Here is a 20,905-nt window from a genome sequence, read left to right on the forward strand (position 1 = left end):
GGGGCTAGGCGGGCACCAAAAAAATTAAAAAAAATAGTGACAGACTTGTAGTTCGACAATTATAATGAGGTTGTTTTCAACGTTCACTCAAATAACACATCTAAATAAATGAAATAATGATAATTTATAAGTCATAATGTCATAATAATATTAAAATCAATAATTAATGAAAGACGACATCGGTCAAAATCAGTCAAAATCAGACAAAATCGGTCAAAATTGGTCAAAAACGGTCAAAATCGGACGAAATCGGTCGACTCGGCCGAGTTGGCCGAGTTGACCGACTCGGCCGAGTTTGACCGCCTAGGCCGCCTAGCGGCCGCCCAGGCCGCCTAGGCGGCCGCCTAGGCGGCCGACCGAGTTTTGGCCGCCTATAGGCCAAAACTCCAAGGTAAGTGGCCGCCTAGCGCCTAGGCGGGCGCCTAGGCGGCTAGGCGGCCGAGTTTTACATCACTGCTCACAATTGTATCCCTTCACTTGTTATTTTTCATCCTATTCTCACTCACCATTCCTTCCTGTTATTATACTATGTAGCATATAGAGTGCAACTTAGTAAAACTACATAGTACATATAAATCTAATTAAAAACTAAATCAGCAAAGAACTAACCCCAAAGTTAAATCATAATTACTAAACTCTTAAATCTATATCTATATCTCACTGCTGGAAAAATTTGCATTTTTCCGACCACCAAAAAGTGGTCGGAAAAGGGGCATTTTCGGTCAGAAATGTAGTTTCCGACAAACTTAGTGACCACTTTGTGGATTCAGAAAAAAAGCCCTAGCTATTACTGACAACTAGTCAAAGTGGTCGAAAATACCGGCTTCTTTTTTAGGACGTCGGAACTAATGGTTGTCGGATAAGGGGAGCATATTTCCTATCACTGGTGGTTGATAATTGGTCAGAATTACCATCCACCGGTGGTCGGTAAGATTTACAAAGAAAAAATTAAAATTTGTATAGCCGACCACTAGGGTGGTCGGTAAGATTTACTAACAAAAAGAATAAAATTTAAAATTCTGCAAATATCAAATGAATTTGACCTATTACAATTGAAATTCAAATTTCAGCACTACAATATTAAATTCTACAATACAATTAACAATTTAGGGAAATCAAACATTAGTCAATCATTTAAATCAAGGTGTAGCAATTGTTTCACCATCAAAAATACATTTGTCAAAATATTAGCTAAACATGCTAATAAGGTTGTAGCAATTTGCTTTCAAAAAAAAGGTTGTAGCAATTGTTTCACCATCCAAAATACATGTTAAAAACATTCAAATACTACACTATCTAATCTTGATCAGAGTGGGGGGATAGTGTATTATCCTCAGACTGATCGGATGGGGGCTGTGTATCATCATTACTGTAAATACCATCCAAGTTAGGACTACTAAGCTGTGCACTAAAGTTGGCAAATGCTGATTCCATTTTTTGGACAGTCTCACATATACTACGGTATTGCTCTTCCATATCCTTTTGCTTTTGATGCATTGCTTGATTCTGATCTTCTAATTGCTTAATTCGAGCCTCGTTAGCAAGTGAATTTCTAAGCTAGTCCTTCTCCTGGTCAGCCACCCAGCATGTCTTAAATCTGCGTGGCCTTGACACTCCCTTCTCTCGCCAATGGTACTAGGCACGCAAGATGCATGTGAAGTTGATGGCCCAATATTTGATTTCCGGTGTATCATAGCCTCTGGGAAGTAATGTTGGGTATCCGACCCAAATCCTGAAATGGACCCCCCTTTCCTCACGCCACCAGTGGCCTTTAACCACACTGTTGTTTATGCCATTTCTGGTTGTTTTTGCTTCAAGTCTGTCACTGTTTCCTGAGGAAAAAAAAGCCTAAATTGGTAAGCAACTATGCTCAAACAGAAACTCAGAACTAAATATATGGTAAGCAACTATACTCAAACAGTGTAGATGGTATACAGTGTAGATGGTAAGCCAAATATTTATGGTAAACTAAATGGTAAGCAACTTGATTTGAAGCCAAATATTTATGCATACAGTGTAAGATGGTAAGCAACTATACTCAAAAGAATCGAAACTCAGAACTAAATGGTAAGCAACTATACTCAAACAGTGTAGATGGTATACAGTATAGATGGTAAGCCAAATATTTATTGTAAACTAAATGGTAAGCAACTTGATTTGAAGCCAAATATTTATGCATACAGTGTAGATAGTAAGCAACTATACTCAAACAGAAGCTCAGAACTAAATGGTAAGCAACTATACTCAAACAGTGTAGATGGTTGTTCCTTGCATGTAAATTCTGGTGGAAGTGATGTGCCTATCAATGAGGGAAACCGGGAAGTTAAATATGTAGGGGATGCAGAAGTTGAAGGTGGTTCTGCAAAATACTACAATAGCAGCAATGGTTATTGGGGATTCAGTAGCACAGGGGATTTCTTGGATGATTCTACTGATCAAAACACACGTTTCATCATCAGGTCTCTCTGAATTGTATAGGAATGCTCGCGTTTATCCTCTTTCACTTACTTATTTCAGTTATTTCAGCCTGGGAAGGTATTTCTTTGACATATATATCTAGGTATAGCCTAGGAACAACTCATAGCAAAACAGAAACTCACAGAACTAAATGGTAAGCAACTATACTCAAATAGAAACTCATAGTAAAACAGAAACTCACATTTATCTGTCTAAATTGGCTTGTGTTAGAACTGTTGTAATAATAAATCTTTCTAGACTCATAGCAAAACAAAAACTCATAGCAAAGTTCTCTTATTCAACTAATAATTGATATTTAAGATATGTAATTATTTAAAACAATAACATTGAATAGTTCTATATTAAAGCAACATTGAATAGGGAATCTTACAATTACTTGCTGCGCTTTTTGGCATACATATCCTCCTCCTCGTTTAAGTGTGTGCGTAGCATTGAATAGTTCTGTATAAGTAGGTTCATTTCCAAGCTTTTCTTTCTATTCAACAATAGTAGAAATAATACTTAATATAAATTCGATATAAATTTTCTTTCTATTCAAAAATAGGTATTAATTGATTGTATATAACTTACTAGTCTTCTTCTATGTTCGGTGATAGGGATAGAACCTGCAGTGTGTAATGATAGACCTACTCCTCCACAATCTGAGTTCCTATTACGCTTATGTTTCTGACTTATCTTCTTGAATTCATTGCTGTTCCATATGACATGGTATTGGGCCAATACAGGATCATATATCCATCCTGGTACTCCATTTCCTGATGCCAATCTTGTGCGCACATCACTTAACGCGTCAGCAAGCAATTTAGCAGCCATTTTCTCAAATATCATCCGAATAGTATCCTCGTCATTAGGATCCCATTCATGTCGTTTCTAAAACAAAAAAAATAGCCTTTTAGCAACCCTTTTTTTTTTTCAAATATTATGCCAAATGTATAATGCTTTACCTTGAATTCATTAAACCAAAGTTAAGATGTTGAGGAGCAGTTTTAAAAGTTTTAACTGCCTCAGGGAATATCCGCTTAATGCAAGGCATAATATTTGTGTGCACACTACTAGGTTCGAATCTGAAATGCATTACAAATTTAGAAACAAATAAAAACAAATGATATTTTGAAAGTACTAAAACACCAGCATTCAAAACTACTTACGTTGTATTGCCGATAGGATGAATAAAGGTCTTATTGCGACTGCTTAGTTCAGAACTGCTCGTTGATGGTCCTCCTGCCATATGACTATTACTTGTGCTTGGACCAGTTGATATTGTACGCTCTGAATCAGTATCATGTAACTCTCGTCGCACAATTTTCGGTGGCGTAGGAATCATTCGTATTTGCATATGATCTTCTTCTAAAATAGCCATTGATGGAGGTTGCAATATCAGTTCTCCAGATTGTGGAAGAGCAATTCCTTTACCCTTGCGTTTATTGTTATGCTGAGACATCAGGCATATTATGTTCACAAATAAAACAAAGTCAGTTGAAATTAATTCTGCATTTTCCTCTAAAAATAAAGTCTACTTTACAGGGAAATATGATTTAAATTATAGAGGAAGTTTCTTTTGCGATTTTAAAATGAACTGAAATTCTGTCACTAGAAACTCAGATGTGAAAACATAACAGAGATAACTTAGCATACTTCCTTTCAACAATAAGGCTCCTGTTAGTAAATCTTGATGATTATCTACTTGAGGGAGTTAAAGTGCACAATAATAATTGCAAATAGATACAAAGCATATCTTTTACCAAATAGTAGGCAAGATGATCGTTGTAGTAGCAAAGGTTCATAGCAATGACAAATTTTCCCCTTTTAATGTTCCTAAAGTAGTCCAAAATAACTTTAAAGCCACTATTTATTTAAGTCCTCTATTAAAGCTCCCACAGCCAACTTACCTTAACATTTTGTTCTTTTGAAGTAGATGCAGTTGCATAATTTCCAAATAGTTGCAATAGAGACACGTAATCCATGTTAACAATTTCTTGTGGTAATAGAGGTTAATATTAAACCAGACCAAGCTAAATGTTTCCATCATGCAACAAAATAAATAAATGGCATCACCTTTTGATCCTCATGTAGAATAGTTCAAGTAGTCCCATTGGATGAACAATGTTATCTAACCTAATGGGTAATAGACTGATAGATTAATAAGTAGCTTAATCATAAGGAAAATGTTTATCAAAAGCTGTTGTGACACCCCGTAATCCAAATTCAATTAAGGAATTAATTGGGTAATTAATCCTAATCCAATTGATAATTTAATTCCTTAAATTCCTAAATTTTTAATAGTCGGGGACTAGTAATTGACTAGTCAACCCAAAGTCAAATGTTATACCTAAAGCTTTATGAGTAGTTCCCTTGTTCCCTTACACCTCTTCATTTTAGTAAGGGTAATAAAGACATTTCACCCTAAGTTATAATTGCAAGCTAACCTAGAGGACACTCCTCATTCTTTCCCCTTACACTTTCCAAACTTGAGCTCCTCCTTCTCTCTAAAAGTTAGATAGCTTTTCTTCCAAGCTAAGTTAGGGCTTTACCAAATCCTCAAAGTTTGTCTTCAAGATTCCACCTTGCCTACCTTTGAGCATCTAAGAGGGTACGATCTAAGTTTATCTTGTGTTTTTAGCGTTTTCTAAGGTGTCTTTCCTTAAAGGTAGAATCTTTATGATCTTTTGGTGTGTTCTTGAAGTGGGTGTGGAAGGTGAGCCTTATTAGGAGCTTGGTGAAGTGTTAAGTGAAGGTTTTTTTCTACAAGAGGTAACCCATGCTCTACAAAATCTATTTTGCTTACCTATATGATGATTTATTGGATTCTACATGTGATTTTGCTATGAAATGTGAGTGTTGATGCATTGTCTTGTGAAAATGCATATCTAGAGCTTGTGTTTAGGGTTCATGTATGCCATTGCTTGGCTATTCTTTTGATTCAAGTCATTTTGTTGTATTGGGTGAGATTTGACATGTTTTGTACTTGAATTTGAGCTTGGTGTTGAAAATCCCTGAAGGGATTATTTGTTGTGCAGGTATGTACCCGCGGGCGGAACGACGGGTAGAGCTCCACCCGCAGCCCCACCCACGGGGTACACACTCGTGGGACGAGGGTTCCCGCGGGTGGAACCACGGGTGGTGGTCCACCCGTGGCCCTACCCGCGGGGAACGTTATGTGGTTTTTGGGGGATTTGTTCCCCGTGATTCTTTTGACTCGGTATTTGGTCTTTTGACTTCCCGATGTTCTTTTGTGGAACTATTTGAGCGTCTTCTTGATGTTTCGTATGTCTAGAACTATATGGTAGGAATCCATGTAGGTTTTGGTGTCTTGAATCGTGCTAAGTGTTCAACATTGTGATTCGTTGAACCGTGATGGGTCTTGTGTGTTCTTCGAAACTATGTTTGGTTTACCCGTTTGATAAGCATGCTAGTTCGGTATTTAAACGCTAGCGTGTGTGTTGTTTGTCATTTCCTATTGGTTGATGATTACTTGTGTTAATCATCGTTGTTGTTGGACTGTGATCCATTCTTTGATTGAGTATGGTTTCATATCTTCGTTGTGATCTGTTGATTGATTCCTGTTGTGGTGTAGTGTGTGTGGCTATACCTGGATTGCACGATTAATGGTATGGGACATTAGTCACCAAGGTACGGCAGTGGTCCTCGTGGTGGCCATGACGCGATTATGGAGTTTGTGACCTTTGTGTAAGGTTCACGTATTTCTTGGGTGGCATGTGTTGCCGTGTGTGTGATCAGTACCTTCGTGTACTATGAATCGGTGGTCTTGGTGGTTGTTGGTGGGGGACGAAGGTCCCAGGAGGGAAAAGGTTGGACTTGGATGTACAAGGGTCTTGGAGGTAATGGTTGGAACTAGACATAAGGTTGGGGGTAGCCACAAGGTTGGAATCGGGCACAAGGAAGGCATATCAATTCATGATGGGTGATATCACGAAGGCTTGTGTAGCCGTTGTGTGTGATTCTCTATTTGTGACGTGTGTAGTCGCAAAGGCAATGTGGATGATGCGGCCCAACATAATGAAGATCCATCAAGAGTACCAATTGGGCCAATCACAAGGCCCAAGTCCAAACGATTAAGACAACTCTTCATTGGTGATATTCAAAGATGGTGGAAATCCAAGTCAAGCCCATTTGCAAAAGATGAAGAAGATTTCAAGGCTTTTTATAATTGTTTAAGTGCTGATTTTGGTGATTAAATTAGACCCAAATCAGCCCTATTATTTTTGGTCATCATTAATTTAAATTGTTTGGCATAAAAGAGAAAACACTAGTTGTATTTAGAAAGGATTCCTTAAATCCTTTTCTAAATAAAACTCTATTTACTTGTTTTCTAGATTAGGTTTAGGACTCTTTTTCCTATTGTATTTAGATTACAATGCTGCCCTATACCTATAAATAGGGCACATCCATATCAGTTTGAAACAGACTTCAATTCAATAAAATTCTTAAGTTTTTCTTTACACTTGTGTAAGAAACCTTATGGCTAATTGTGGACTCAATTAGTGGCTAGTCGTGGACTCGACTAGCAAATTGATTCGTGGACTCGAATCAATCTTCCTTTCTTCAACCTTAGATTTAGGTTCGTGGACTCGTTCTTGAATCGAAGGAAACTAGATCCGACTCTAGTTGATTGAAGATTGCATCATCTGGGTACTTGAAGCTATAATGGGATTCTTCCAAGTCTTTGAGGATTCGAGACAAAGGGTTTCTCGTGAGGTTTAAGGTATTTCGATCCATCTCTATCTTTACTTTGAGAGCATTCTTGGGACAATACTCCATCTTTATTTGAACCTTGGACTAGGTTCATATCAATTTGGTATCAGAGCCTAGGTTTATCTCATTATCATTAGAAATTTGGTTTCTTTGTTTCTCTAGGTTTATCTCGTTCTTATCTTACATACTACTTTTATTCGTGTCTTATTCCTTAAAAAAACCCTAAAAAAAAAATTTCCTTTGCATTCTTGTTTGTGTTCTTGAATCTTGATACATGTTCTCCAGTTTCTTGAAAAACAATACCGAAAGAGTTTTCCCTTTTTCTCATCCAATATCAACGATACCTCACACCTCCTAAGCACCATATTACCCCAAATTCAGTCAAGAAAACAACCCCCATCTCACCCTTACCTATATCCATAGCGCATTTACGCGCAATCACACCCTGTCCAGATTTCTGCGTTCTATGACCAGTTTCAAAGAATGACCTATATCTCGAGATTTACTGGTTAGGATTTACTGGTTAGATTTATCTGAAATTTTGATATGTTATAGATCTCTTCTGGGGCGTTCTATTGATATATTATACACTTGCTACTTCCTTACGGTCATTGAGATATTGATCTTCAAAATAAGGGCAGCGTTTTTGTTTTTCTGGGTGATTCTTGAAATTCTTGATTCTGTTTTGAAGTGCTTGTGTGGAACCACTTGGTCCGAAATTTTTGGTGATATATGCAGTAATTATTTGGAGGTTATTTATCAAAAAAATCAAAAAAAAAATCAAGAAAGTTGAAAGAAAAAAAAAAAGAAAAAAGAGAAAGCAATAAAGAAGATGAATAAGGTTGCGTAAAGAATTTGGCTGGTAGGAGAATTTTGGAGGGACAAGGAAGGGGAAAAGTATAAGGTTGGAAGGAGTTATTGATAGATTCCTAATTGGTCTCTATCTTTTGATATTGGTCTTGCACATCTTTCTGCCATACTTCCTTCTTTGGTTTCCTTTTTCTTTCAAATCTTATTTAGTTTCTTTGCTCGTATTGTCCTTTTTCTTTGCTTCTTGCTCTCAATTTTATTACCTATCTCGCGATACACCCTTACTCTCAAAGTCTTGTGAAGTCTTCCAAGGTACGTTTTCTTAAACTTTGAGGTTGAATCCATATCAACTTGAGTACCGGACTAGAATTTTCCTTTTTGGAAAAAGGCTTGTGAGAGTATCTGCCACCTTGAGCGATACACGAGTGGAATGTGTGTTTGTAAGAGTGTGTAGTGCACCCCCATAGCTATATAGTCCACCTCTTACCTGCGAGCTGAGAATAGTGAGGGAGCGAGCCAACTTTTTGGTTTCACTAACATGAATACTCACATATCTTCTTGTTTTTAGATTTTGTTTCTCATCTACAGATGACTGAAGAGGTTCCAAACACACGTAGGAGGTTAGAGCAGAAAATAGATGCTCTAGCCTTTGCCATGAAAGGTTTAAGCACTCGAATGACTAATCTAGAGCAACACCCTAAGCAAGTGCAACCGCCACTCTATACTAGGGGAAACATTCATGGAAAGGGATGCATTATCGTTATCAATTCGGATCGATGTATGAATTTAGCTAGTACAGCCATGGTGGACTACCTTAAGTTACCTCTTATCAATCACCCCCAACCGTATAATCTTATTGATTCAGGGGATGTGAGAGTGACTAAACAAGCTTTTATTCCTTTTTGTATTGGCAAGTATTATGATGAGGTTCTATGTGATATTGTGCCAATGCGTACTGCACATGTTTCACTTGGAAGGTCATGGCAACATGATAGACATTTTTATTATAATGCACTCAACAACACATGCAATGTCACCTATAATAGATTTATACATGTGCTTAAGCCTCTACTTCCAAAACAAGTAGAAGAAATTCAACAGAGATCGAAGCAAGCTCTCAAACCAGCCTTGAAGAAAGAAGAAATCAAAGAGAGCAAACTGGAACCTCCACGTTTAGAATTGGAGTCACCACTCCAGTCCTCTAACTTAGTTCGTAGCCAAACAAAGGAATCGCTATCAGTGGTACAGTGCAAAGAACCAGTCATAGCTATCAAAGTGCAGCCTCGCTTGGTAACAAAAAAGGATAGTAAGCGAGAGAAAAGAAGGGGAGTAACTATTTACTCATTTTTATTTCAAAAGCATGCATTAAAATTCTCTAGATTTGTTTGTCATGTTTCTATTAATGAGCTACTTGCTAGATGTGTTAATAATTTGTTTGCCTCCATACATCCAAGATTCCTTAATTTTGATTTTACTAAAACTTTATTTGATAGAGATAAGGAACCACTAGGAAGTTAAAAGGCACATTTGAAAACTTCTTATGTGAAATACTACTTGCTCAAGGGGTTTTCGTTCAAAGTCAATGGGATTGGCTTTTTTTGCTTGGATTTGAGCAATGGTTTTCCAAAGAGTGATGATGTTTTGCATGGATATTTTCATTGGCCAAAGAAGAAAAAAGATGTAGAATCTTATGTTCATAATTGTGCTGCTTACCACCACAATGCATCTAAATCATTACTTGATATTTCCATGGATTTTGTGTTTGGTTTACCCTTAAGCTCTAGGAGGAAAGATTTTGTGCTTGTTGACAATTCAAACAAGATGCCTAAATTTAATATGTCTCATTTTGATGAATTATTACCGTCCAGAATGTTTAAATTTCATGATGTGTCATTAGACTTAATTGCCTTACTTGTTGATTGTAGGATGATGATTGGAGCGACTCGTGTCAAGCATCCCAAGAAAAAGTTCCATGAGCGTGATAAAACAGAAAGTGAGCTTCCTACTTTGTCTTTCATTGAATATTTGGATTCGAGGACGAATCCTTTTCAAGAAGGGGAGAATAATAAGAACCAGTACACATGGAATCCAATAAGGGTCTATAGTGGGCTCATCACAAGGCCCATAACTACATCCTTAAAGAATCATTGGTGGAAGAAACAAGAAGGCCCAATAATAATTCCATTCGATAGAGGAAAGTATTATAGTGGCCCAATTCAAGTGATATCATGGATCGAAGACAATGCTTACAAGATTCGAGGTCGAATCATTTTCAAGAAGGTGAGGATGATGCGGCCCAACATAATGAAGATCCATCAAGAGTACCAATTGGGCCAATCACAAGGCCCAAGTCCAAACGATTAAGACAACTCTTCATTGGTGATATTCAAAGATGGTGGAAATCCAAGTCAAGCCCATTTGCAAAAGATGAAGAAGATTTCAAGGCTTTTTATAATTGTTTAAGTGCTGATTTTGGTGATTAAATTAGGCCCAAATCAGCCCTATTATTTTTGGTCATCATTAATTTAAATTGTTTGGCATAAAAGAGAAAACACTAGTTGTATTTAGAAAGGATTCCTTAAATCCTTTTCTAAATAAAACTCTATTTACTTGTTTTCTAGATTAGGTTTAGGACTCTTTTTCCTATTGTATTTAGATTACAATGCTGCCCTATACCTATAAATAGGGCACATCCATATCAGTTTGAAACAGGCTTCAATTCAATAAAATTCTTAAGTTTTTCTTTACACTTGTGTAAGAAACCTTATGGCTAATTGTGGACTCAATTAGTGGCTAGTCATGGACTCGACTAGCAAATTGATTCGTGGACTCGAATCAATCTTCCTTTCTTCAACCTTAGATTTAGGTTCGTGGACTCGTTTTTGAATCGAAGGAAACTAGATCCGACTCTAGTTGATTGAAGATTGCATCATCGAGGTACTTGAAGCTATAATGGGATTCTTCCAAGTCTTTGAGGATTCGAGACAAAGGGTTTCTCGTGAGGTTTAAGGTATTTCGATCCATCTCTATCTTTACTTTGAGAGCATTCTTGGGACAATACTCCATCTTTATTTGAACCTTGGACTAGGTTCATATCAGTTGCCAATGGTTGAGTCCTTATTCTCTTGTGTTATGCATGTCGGGTGTTAATCTACTGTGTGATGGTAGATTATACCTTGAGCCGTTCTTGTGAGTCGTTATTACTTCTTGTTGTCTTGGGATGTGCTCCCTTATCGTTACCGTGAGTGCATAGAGTCTTGTGTTGATCTCTATCTCGGCTTTTGAAATTGATATATACTATATCCCTTTTCGCAAATGATTTTGTATATGTATAAACTATCTACTTATGATATTTCACATGTATTGGTGGGTTACCAGCATCATTCGCTGACCGGACGTCGTCCCATATTTTATGTGTTTCTTTCAGGTGCTGAGTAGACGAGAGCGCGGTCTAGAGACTGTTAGATTAGACCCCTTAAACTTTGTTATGTTTTGGCCTGTGCGCCGATGTTAGACTTTAGTCCTTTGTCCCTGACTTTATTTTGGGATAATGGATTTTGGTGCAGATGTTTATGCCTGTGCGTTCACTGTTGAGTGAGCGTGGCATAACGCTCTACGTTTTCCATATATTTCATGCTTAAGTCTTCCGCTGTGTATGCTTTTATGGTTAGAATTATCTGCATGTTTAAGGTTTAATTTGGTATGGAAATCGGGGGTGTTACAACTGTTTTCCAAGTCATATGGGTGATGGGTTTACCAACCGCAACTACGTTTAGTGTAATGCTTACTTCAATTTATGTGTGTGCCAAATAGCTTAATCAAATGATAGACATTCATAAGCAAAAGTTAAAAGCTTAGCCTACATAAAGAAGGGAATGCACACATAAAGCAAGCTTCTTCAGATGATCAATGCTTCATGCAAATTTGCATAGCTAAAAGTTAAAACTGAGCAAAAATGAAAAGTTCAGTCCACTAACGATTATTTGGAATGCAAAAAGATGTCAATGCCACTAAAATGTCAAAACAAACATACCTCAAAATCTTGATGTTCCAAATCTTGAGCTTCAGATTTTCTCCCCTGCATTCATTATAAAAAGAGTACTGTTAATTAACTGCCAACTCTATTCATTAATAACAAGGTTAAATATGCACAATAACTTAAACAACAAATAACTAAGAGACAATAATACCTTAGATATCTTCTTTCTTCTTCTCATATGTTTTGTTTTAGTACGAGCCTTAGCATCAACTGAAAATTTTCCATGTTTTGCCATTGTACTAGATGCAACCTCAAGTCTTGAGGTCTAGATTCCAAACAATATGAACTCCTGACAACTGTAGATGTCTAATAGAGAATCAGCATAGCTACTTATTTAACAGAGACTGCATTATGATCATAACATTAAGTCAAACTATTACTAGAAATCATTGTTTCCAAGTAGATGCTACTTATCATGATCAACTTAAAAGTTACTCCAAGGTTGAGACAACTAAAATAGTTTATTTGATGAGAATAATGCACCAATATATCATGCAGCTGGTAAATGTTGATGAGAATTCAAGTGAATAATTAGTAGGCGCTGCACTGCAATATAACAAAACCTTGAGATTGTGACTTGTAGGTTAAGGATAACACTAAGTGCAGCTCACACATGGGAAGATATAAGAAAGCTTACAGAAGCACTATCCCAGTGCATCTACTCAGAAACCCTATGAAAATTTAGATTCACCATGCTTACAAAGCTTAAAGTATATGAAATTTAGATTTCTCTTCTTCCTTAGGCTATGAAAATTATGGATCTAGAGTCTAGACTCTGTATAAAAAAATAGAAAAACAAAAATGTATATTTCTTAATATCTACTCAGAAACCCTAAACAGAGACTAAATTTAGTACACTTAATATATAGCATTGAAAATTTGAAATGCAATTACCTTTTGGTTGAGATGCGGATGAAGATGTGGGACTCCGTAGCTTTAGCTTGAAATGACTCCGTTGATGACTCGGTTGAGGTGCGACTCAGTTGAGGATGGCGATGACTCTGATCTGTAGCTTTGGCTTGAGATGCGGAGAGGATTTAACAGCAACTCCGCCAAGAGAATTTAGGGATGCGAAGAGGATTTAACTTCAGATGCGAAGAGGATTCATTTCTCATAATGTCAAAATTAATATCTTCCCTTATATAGTCGTAGCCAACATGCCTTTTTTTTTTTTAATATTAAATAATAATAATTATTATTATTATTCTATTTTATTTATTTACGCGCTTACACATTAATTATTATTATTCACTACTTTTTTCATCATCAGAATATCCACCATCTTCATCCTCAAATTGCTCATTCTCTTCTTCACTATATTCTTCTTTAAACCCTTCCTCTTTATCCTCAAATTGCTCATTCTCTTTTTCACTATATTCTTCTTGAAACCCTTCACTATCTTCTTCCAACCGTTCTTGTCTAACCAGGGGTAATTGCACTTCATCTATTTGTAACGGTTCGTGTACTAAGTTTGTCACTTCTTCTTGAGTTGAAACTTCACCATATCTCTTCAAAGACATGTCATCTTGCTGATAAGTTTCACTATTACTATAAGCTTTGTCAATAGTTCCTCTAGGACGCACATTCAATACCACCAATCAATTTACTTTCTCCTTTATACCTCGTGGGTATGGAATGTAACACACCTGAGATGCACTTTATGCAATGATAAAAGGATCAAACTTGTTATACCTTCTATTGCATTGCACCTCAGTGATACCATGATCAGAATTGAATCGTACCCCAATATTAGGTGTTGGGTCAAACCACTCACACTTAAATAAGACAACCTTTTTAATTGGAATATTAGGGTACTCAACCTCAACGACCTCTTGTAATGTGCCAAAAAAGTATGATTCAAGTTGTGCCAAACTTGTTCCCTTAATTGACACCCCATAGTTCGAAATTGAATTTCTAAAACATTGCACTTTGGTTTGAAACTTGAAACCGTTAACGACATACCAGTGTACATGCTAACCTCCATTAAAGGACCATTTTCCAAATCAATCAGACATTGGTTATGCACATTATTCAATGGATTGTACACCTAATGTTAGTAAACAAGTAAGTAATAGTATACTATAATGACATAAACCTCTCTATAAAGAATACTATAAAGAATGGAAATTAATATAAATTCTTACGTAATCTTTAAACCATTTTGCAAAATTTCTTTCAACTTCATGATCAACTTGCTCGTCAGTTACATTAGGATTATAATGACGTAAACCTCTCTCATACATCCTACAACCAGACAATGATATTAAAAGCTTCAACAAATAATCTAGAAAAAAAATCTGCTTCAAACTGATTATTATTGTGAAACAAAATCAGTATTCAAACTGATTATTATTGATCATCAGCTACTACTGGTGAAATGTAGTGTCATGACCTGAACCAAAGAGCTTACTTTGATAGAAAAGATCATCAGATGATGGGTATATCTTGCAAAGCTATTACAAGTGTAAGTATACCAACTGTGAAAGTCAAAAAGTTATTTAAATGCACTCCTTATGGACAATTAACAGAGATTCTATTCAAGGGTTCACATGATCATCCTAAACCCCAGCCCTGGTGCCCTTGTGTCCACTAAAAAAACACAATTTCCAGAAACCATTATCTTTACATGATCAAGAAGGTAAGAACTAAGAAGCAGAATCACAATCTAGGTGTTGGAATTCACCAGTATCTAGAATATCAAATTCAGAACTAAGAAGGGCATGTTCATGAATCCAGCATACAAATATACAACTACTGCTATTCAGCTGCTGCTAAAATGAGTCTCAAGAAAAAAGAACCAGCCATCATGTTAAAAGCTTCAACAAATAATCTAGAAAAAAAAAAAGAAAAAAAAAGATCACACTGCCCAAACAACATATAATATTCAAAGTGCTGGAAGCAACAATCAGAAATAGCATTACCTAAATGTGACTTTCCAGAAGTTAAAGGGAAAAATAGTAAAAGAAATTCAGTCGCAAAGATGCAACATACCTTAAAATAGTTTGAACCTCCTCACAATTTAGTAAGACATTGATGAGCTATGAAGTGTTCTTCTGCACTTAGATATCTTGTCTTTCGAGCCCCCATTGGTCGGCCTAGGCGATTAAAAATTGACAAAGTAATAGGCACATTTGGGTCAATTCTGCCATCATTTAGATTTCGACCTATTTTTGTCATTATGCTTTGCACATGATCATCAAAATAAAATGATGCAAAATGTGTTGTTTCCTCAAGTATATATGCATCTACAATTGACCCCTCAACATATCTCTTATTCTTCATTTTGGCCTTCAAGTGATTAAGGAATCTTATAAATGGATACATCCAACGATACTGTACCGGCCCACCTAAGCGTGCTTCGCATGGAAGATGAATAGGCAAGTGTTCCATGCAATCAAACATTGCTGGAGGGAAAATACGTTCTAACTTACACAAGGTAAGAACAATGGAATCTTCCATTTCACATATTTTGTCTAGCCAGAGGGATGTTGAGCAAAGATTACGAAAGAATACACTTAACTCGGCTAAAGGCTTCCAATGACAACTTGGTAAAAACATGAAGGCAATTGGCAACAAAAATTGCATAAAAATATGACAGTCATGACTTTTCATCTCAATTAATTTAGATGATGTAGAATCAACACACGTATCTAAATTAGAAGAAAACCCATCAGGAAGTTTCAAAGCCTGTAACCAATCATAAACAGCCAACTGATTATTTTTCTGCAAAGTGTAACTTGCTTTGGGCATAATAAAACATCCATTCTGTTCCACCAACTCTAGTTTTGACCTATTACACACATCTTTCATATCTAGTCGTGCAGTGGGTGCGTCTTTATTTTTTGGTGTGCCTATGACATCCATAATTGTGTGAAATATATTGTCAAACACATTCTTCTCTATATGCATCACATCTAGATTGTGACGGAGCAAGTTATCCTTCCAATAAGGCAAATCCCAAAATATACTTTTTTTTCTTCCAATTGGGTGACTGTCCAAACCCATCATTGTGACCAATTGGGCCATTGGTAATCTTTGGAAATTTTTTCACACTATTAAACAACTCATCACCTGTCAAAAATTGTGGCGGTATTGATTTTTCTACCCGTCGTTTTACAAAAGCATCTTGATTTTTCTCCATGAGTGACTCATAGGAAGAAATTGGCGATGACAATCAAACCAACATGTTTTATGACCATTCTTCAAATAAAAGGATTTAGAGTGTTGAAGACAATATGGACATGCTAGTTTCCCTGATGTCTGCCATCCGGATAACATACCATATGCAGGGAAACCATTGATAGTCCACATCAATGCAGCACGCATCATAAAATTCTGTTTGAGTGACACGTCATAAGTTAACACACCTGTTTCCCATAACAATTGAAACTCATCAATTAAAGGATGCAAGTACATCAATGTTGGTTTTTGGGTTATGCTTCCCAAGGATAATACATGTTAAAAATATGTATGGTGTAGTCATGCACATTGAAGGTGGAAGATTATACGGAACAACCATAACTGGCCAACAAGAATATGGTTTTGCATTAGAACCAAAAGGAGAAAACCCATCAGCACACAAACCCAGTCTGACATTTCGAGGTTCTGATGCGAAATCAGGGTGTTTACTATCAAAGTGTTTCCATGCTTCACCATCTGAAGGATGACATATAATACCATTCTCGCGACGATTTTCATAATGCCATCGCATGTGTGAAGCAGAACTGGGTGAAGCATACAAACGCTGCAATCTAGGGTTGAGAGGCAAGTAATGCATCCTCTTTTGTGGCACTTATTTTCCAGATGGTTGTGGTTTAAACCTAGGCTCCCCACAGAACTTACAGTGTTTGTCATTGATATTGGACTTATAGTACAACATACAACTGTTCACACAACGATCAATCTTCTCATAACCAAGACCAAGTTTTGTAAGCAATTTCTTTGAATCATAATACTTAAAGGGAACTCGATTGTCAAGGCCCATGATACAGTTATTATACTCAAATATCTGATCCATTGCTTGTTGTGGTATGTTAAACGTTGTCTTGATATTCATCATCATGAGTATATATGACAATTCTGTTTCTTCAACACAGCTCGATGACAAAGGTTGTTTGGCAGCATTTTACAAATCGTAGAAGTTCTTTGCACTAGTATGTGGCTCTTCATCATGTTCATTTTCCGTAGTAAACGGAATAAATGATGGACCACACATATTGGAGACCATTGCTTCATATCGATTGGTTTCACCATTGGAGAAGACGACCAGATCTGGTCATCTTCTCCACTGGAGAAGGCGGCAGACGGGCGCCTACCTACTGAAAATGTCGAAGACGACCGGACGGCCGGAAAATGTCGCCGGTCACCGGAAAATGTCGCTGGTGGCCGGAAAATGTCGTCGGTGGCCGGAATCCATCGCTGGAATTGAAATGACCTGTTATAACATGTCATTTACCGGTTTTTGGGCTTCATTGACCCGATTTGACATGTTTGAGTGTTTAATTGAACTTTTTAAAAGTTTAGGGGCCTGATTGACCTTTGGGGTAAAGTTTAGGGGCCTATTTGACCCTTTTATCTTTTCCATATAAGTGATAACTTTTTATTCATAATTTAGTATTACATTTGCTAGTATAAGTATTACGGAGTACATTTAATCTTAATCACACGAATAATAATACGTGGGACGGTCTCACACAAGTTTTTGCATATTATATTTACTTTAAGTTCAATGATGATTTGACGAGATAAAATTAAAATAAAAATTTTATATGAAAAACAATACTTGCACATGTTTTTGCATATTATATTTACATTAAGTTTAATGTTTGTGCTCAGATGGCATGTAGTGATTTTTTTTTTTATATGTGGGAGGTCATGGGATCGAACTTCAGTGAATGCGTTATTGACTCTTTGTGCTTCATTAGGTTGTGAACAGATACTACAATGTAATAAAGTCAGTAGCATTAAAAAAGTAAAAAAAAAAATAAAAAAGAATAATAAAATTGAATGCAATGAATCAGCATGAATAATGGAAGTCAACACACTACAGTTGAGAACTGCCAATTCAGGCAAAAATAACTGTGTGCAGTGTGTATGGAGTTGAGGTGCAGCATGCAAAGTTAGAATTGTCTCCGCTCTCCATCTCCATTTCCCGTGTAATCAATCGATCTTAAAAGCAGATCAAAGAATGAGTTTCTACTCCTTCACTTTTTTTTTTTTTTTTGGATGTGCTAAACTATTTGCGTGTTGCATCATCTCATGTGGACTGGACCTTGAAAAAAAAAAATCTACTTGTGATATTGAGTGAAAAATATAATGAAAGTTACGTTCACACATGATGCAGCAAGTGGCAATAATTTCAAAGTCTTCCCACACCACTTGCCGGCCTGTTCCTACTTAATTTTCAACTCTTGACTAAAAGAATCAGAGCGTTTACCAGTTCTCAAAAGCAACCTAACGTAACGGGGAATCGAGCTGAGCACCCCACTTTTGTTTTTCTTTCATTTCAGTAGTTCATCTCTTGTTGAATTCTCTCTGGAGCTGAAGCGAACAGAACGAATGGAAATGGCTGCGGATTCAGGAGAGAAGCGGCTCAATGAACTGGGCTACAAGCAAGAACTTAGAAGAGAAATGGTAAACGTACTTAATAAGCTTCAATTCCCCCCTCTTTTTTTTCTTTTTTTTTTGAGGCGATATGATTAACGTAATTAATATTGGATTCGGCCCCTTCGCTGCAGACTTTGTTCAAAACGCTGGCTATATCATTTTCAACTATGACTCTCTTCACTGGGATCACTCCATTGTACGGTTCCAGTTTGATGTACGCAGGGCCTGCAGCTCTTGTTTGGGGCTGGCTTGTGGTTTCATTCTTCACATGCTTTGTCGGAATCGCAATGGCTGAAATTTGCTCCTCTTTTCCGGTACATATAGTGCAATCTTTTCTTTTATTTAATTTACCCTGCAGCTCAGATAGCTAGCATGCTTCTGGTCTGCACATCATACTTTAATTTCTTCATTTCTGTTAACTCCATCTCCCTCCAAAAACAGACAACAGGTTCTCTTTACTTCTGGGCTGCACATTTAGCAGGCCAGAAATGGGGTCCATTTGCGTCGTGGTGCTGCGCTTGGCTTGAGACAATAGGGCTAGTAGCTGGGATAGGAACACAGGTACGTACACTTCCCTTTGTTGAGCATATAACCATTAATGTGCAATCCAACTATCAGCTTAGGCTTTTAGTTGATAGTTGAGATTGAACACATGCTTCAATATAATTCCCAATTAAATGTGAAGGTTTATGCTGAATATAATGCCTTTTTCTGTTTTGGTTGCTTTTTAGGCTTATGCAGGAACACAGACATTGCAAAGCATAATTCTTTTATGTACTGGGACAAATAAAGATGGAGGATACTTGGCTCCGCGTTGGCTATTCTTGTGCATTTACATTGCTCTTACACTTATATGGGCATTTCTTAATACATTTGCACTAGAAGTTATTGCTTTTATTGATATCATCTCCATATGGTGGCAGGTATATATAATTACATTTCTAACGACTTGTGTACGTAGTTTTCAGACTCAATAGTAAGTAGATAATTCAATTTAATTTGACAGGTTTGTGGGGGATTGGTTATTGTTATTATGCTTCCTCTTGTGGCACCAACCACACAGTCAGCTTCATATGTGTTCACTGCATTTGAATTGGGATCGGAGTCTACTGGGGTCTCCAGCAAAGTTTATGCAACTGTACTCGCCTTTCTGGTTAGTCAGTATTCGTTATATGGATATGATGCTGCTGCACATCTCACTGAAGAAACAAAAGGTGCAGATAGAAATGGTCCTATTGCCATTCTTTGTAGCATAGGGATAATCTCAGTTTTCGGATGGGCGTATATATTGGCTCTAACTTTCAGCATCCAGGCATGTATCATTTGATTGATGAGTCTGTTCTCATCATTCCGATTAAATTAGATTATTGGTGAATTGGATTGTGGTTTGTGTGGTGCAGGATCCGAGTTACTTGTATGATAGATCAAATGAAACTGCAGGAGTATTTGTACCAGCTCAAATTCTGTACGATGCGTTCCACGGGAGATACCACAATTCTACTGGAGCAATTCTTTTACTCTTTATCATATGGGGTTCATTCTTCTTTGGTGGGCTCTCAATAACGACTAGTGCAGCCAGAGTTGTAGGTTTCCCCTGTCAACTTTATGTTTTAGCAGCACAACTAAAGTATATTTATCTTTTAATTCGATCTGATCTTCAGGTTTATGCCCTATCGCGAGATCAAGGAATCCCTTTCTCATCCATCTGGCAAAAAGTGCACTCCAAACGCAAAGTTCCTGCAAACGCAGTGTGGCTGTGTGCAGCTATATGCATTCTTCTTGGACTCCCCATACTGCAAGGGAGTATAGTTTTCACTGCCATAACATCCATCTGTACAATAGGATGGGTCGGGGGCTATGCAGTTCCAATCTTCGCCCGCATTGTGATGGCCGAGGAGGATTTTAAGCCGGGGCCATTTTATTTGGGGAAGGCAAGAAGGCCTGTCTGCTTGGTAGCCTTTCTGTGGATTTGCTACACCTGCTGTGTCTTCCTTCTGCCAACAGCCTATCCAATTGCCTGGGACACTTTCAACTATGCTCCAGTTGCTCTGGGAATAGGCTTGGGTTTGGTCTTGCTTTGGTGGGTTGTGGATGCAAGAAAATGGTTCAAGGGACCTGTAAGAAACATTGATGTTGCCAAAGTTTAATTTACATATTTACATGTTGGAAGGATTATATATAGGGTTGCATTCATTTTAAGGGGGTTTGTATTTGAATATCGTGCACACATTTACATACTTACATGCACAGAGTGTGCAT

The 20,905-nt window shown here is 37.1% G+C and overlaps 1 protein-coding gene across 2 annotated transcripts; it reads left to right on the forward strand.

Moving 5' to 3' along the window:
- Positions 1 to 18,439: 18,439 nt before the first annotated feature.
- On the forward strand, positions 18,440 to 20,839 carry LOC109179486 (amino-acid permease BAT1 homolog). 2 transcript variants are annotated; one of them, XM_019328981.1, is made up of 7 exons: positions 18,441 to 18,673; positions 18,778 to 18,960; positions 19,088 to 19,207; positions 19,378 to 19,569; positions 19,653 to 19,958; positions 20,047 to 20,229; positions 20,308 to 20,839. In XM_019328981.1, the coding sequence occupies exons 1-7, from the start codon at positions 18,599 to 18,601 to the stop codon at positions 20,791 to 20,793; spliced, it is 1,545 nt and encodes a 514-aa protein (XP_019184526.1). In that variant the 5' UTR covers positions 18,441 to 18,598; the 3' UTR covers positions 20,794 to 20,839. The 2 variants fall into 2 exon arrangements, with proteins under 2 accessions (XP_019184527.1, XP_019184526.1); XM_019328982.1 differs by lacking the exon at positions 18,778 to 18,960 and having other exon boundaries at positions 18,440 to 18,673.
- The last annotated feature ends 66 nt before the right edge of the window (positions 20,840 to 20,905 follow it).

This window comes from Ipomoea nil, unplaced genomic scaffold, assembly GCF_001879475.1.
Source record: "Ipomoea nil cultivar Tokyo-kokei standard unplaced genomic scaffold, Asagao_1.1 scaffold0925, whole genome shotgun sequence".
Classification (NCBI taxonomy): Eukaryota; Viridiplantae; Streptophyta; class Magnoliopsida; order Solanales; family Convolvulaceae; genus Ipomoea; species Ipomoea nil.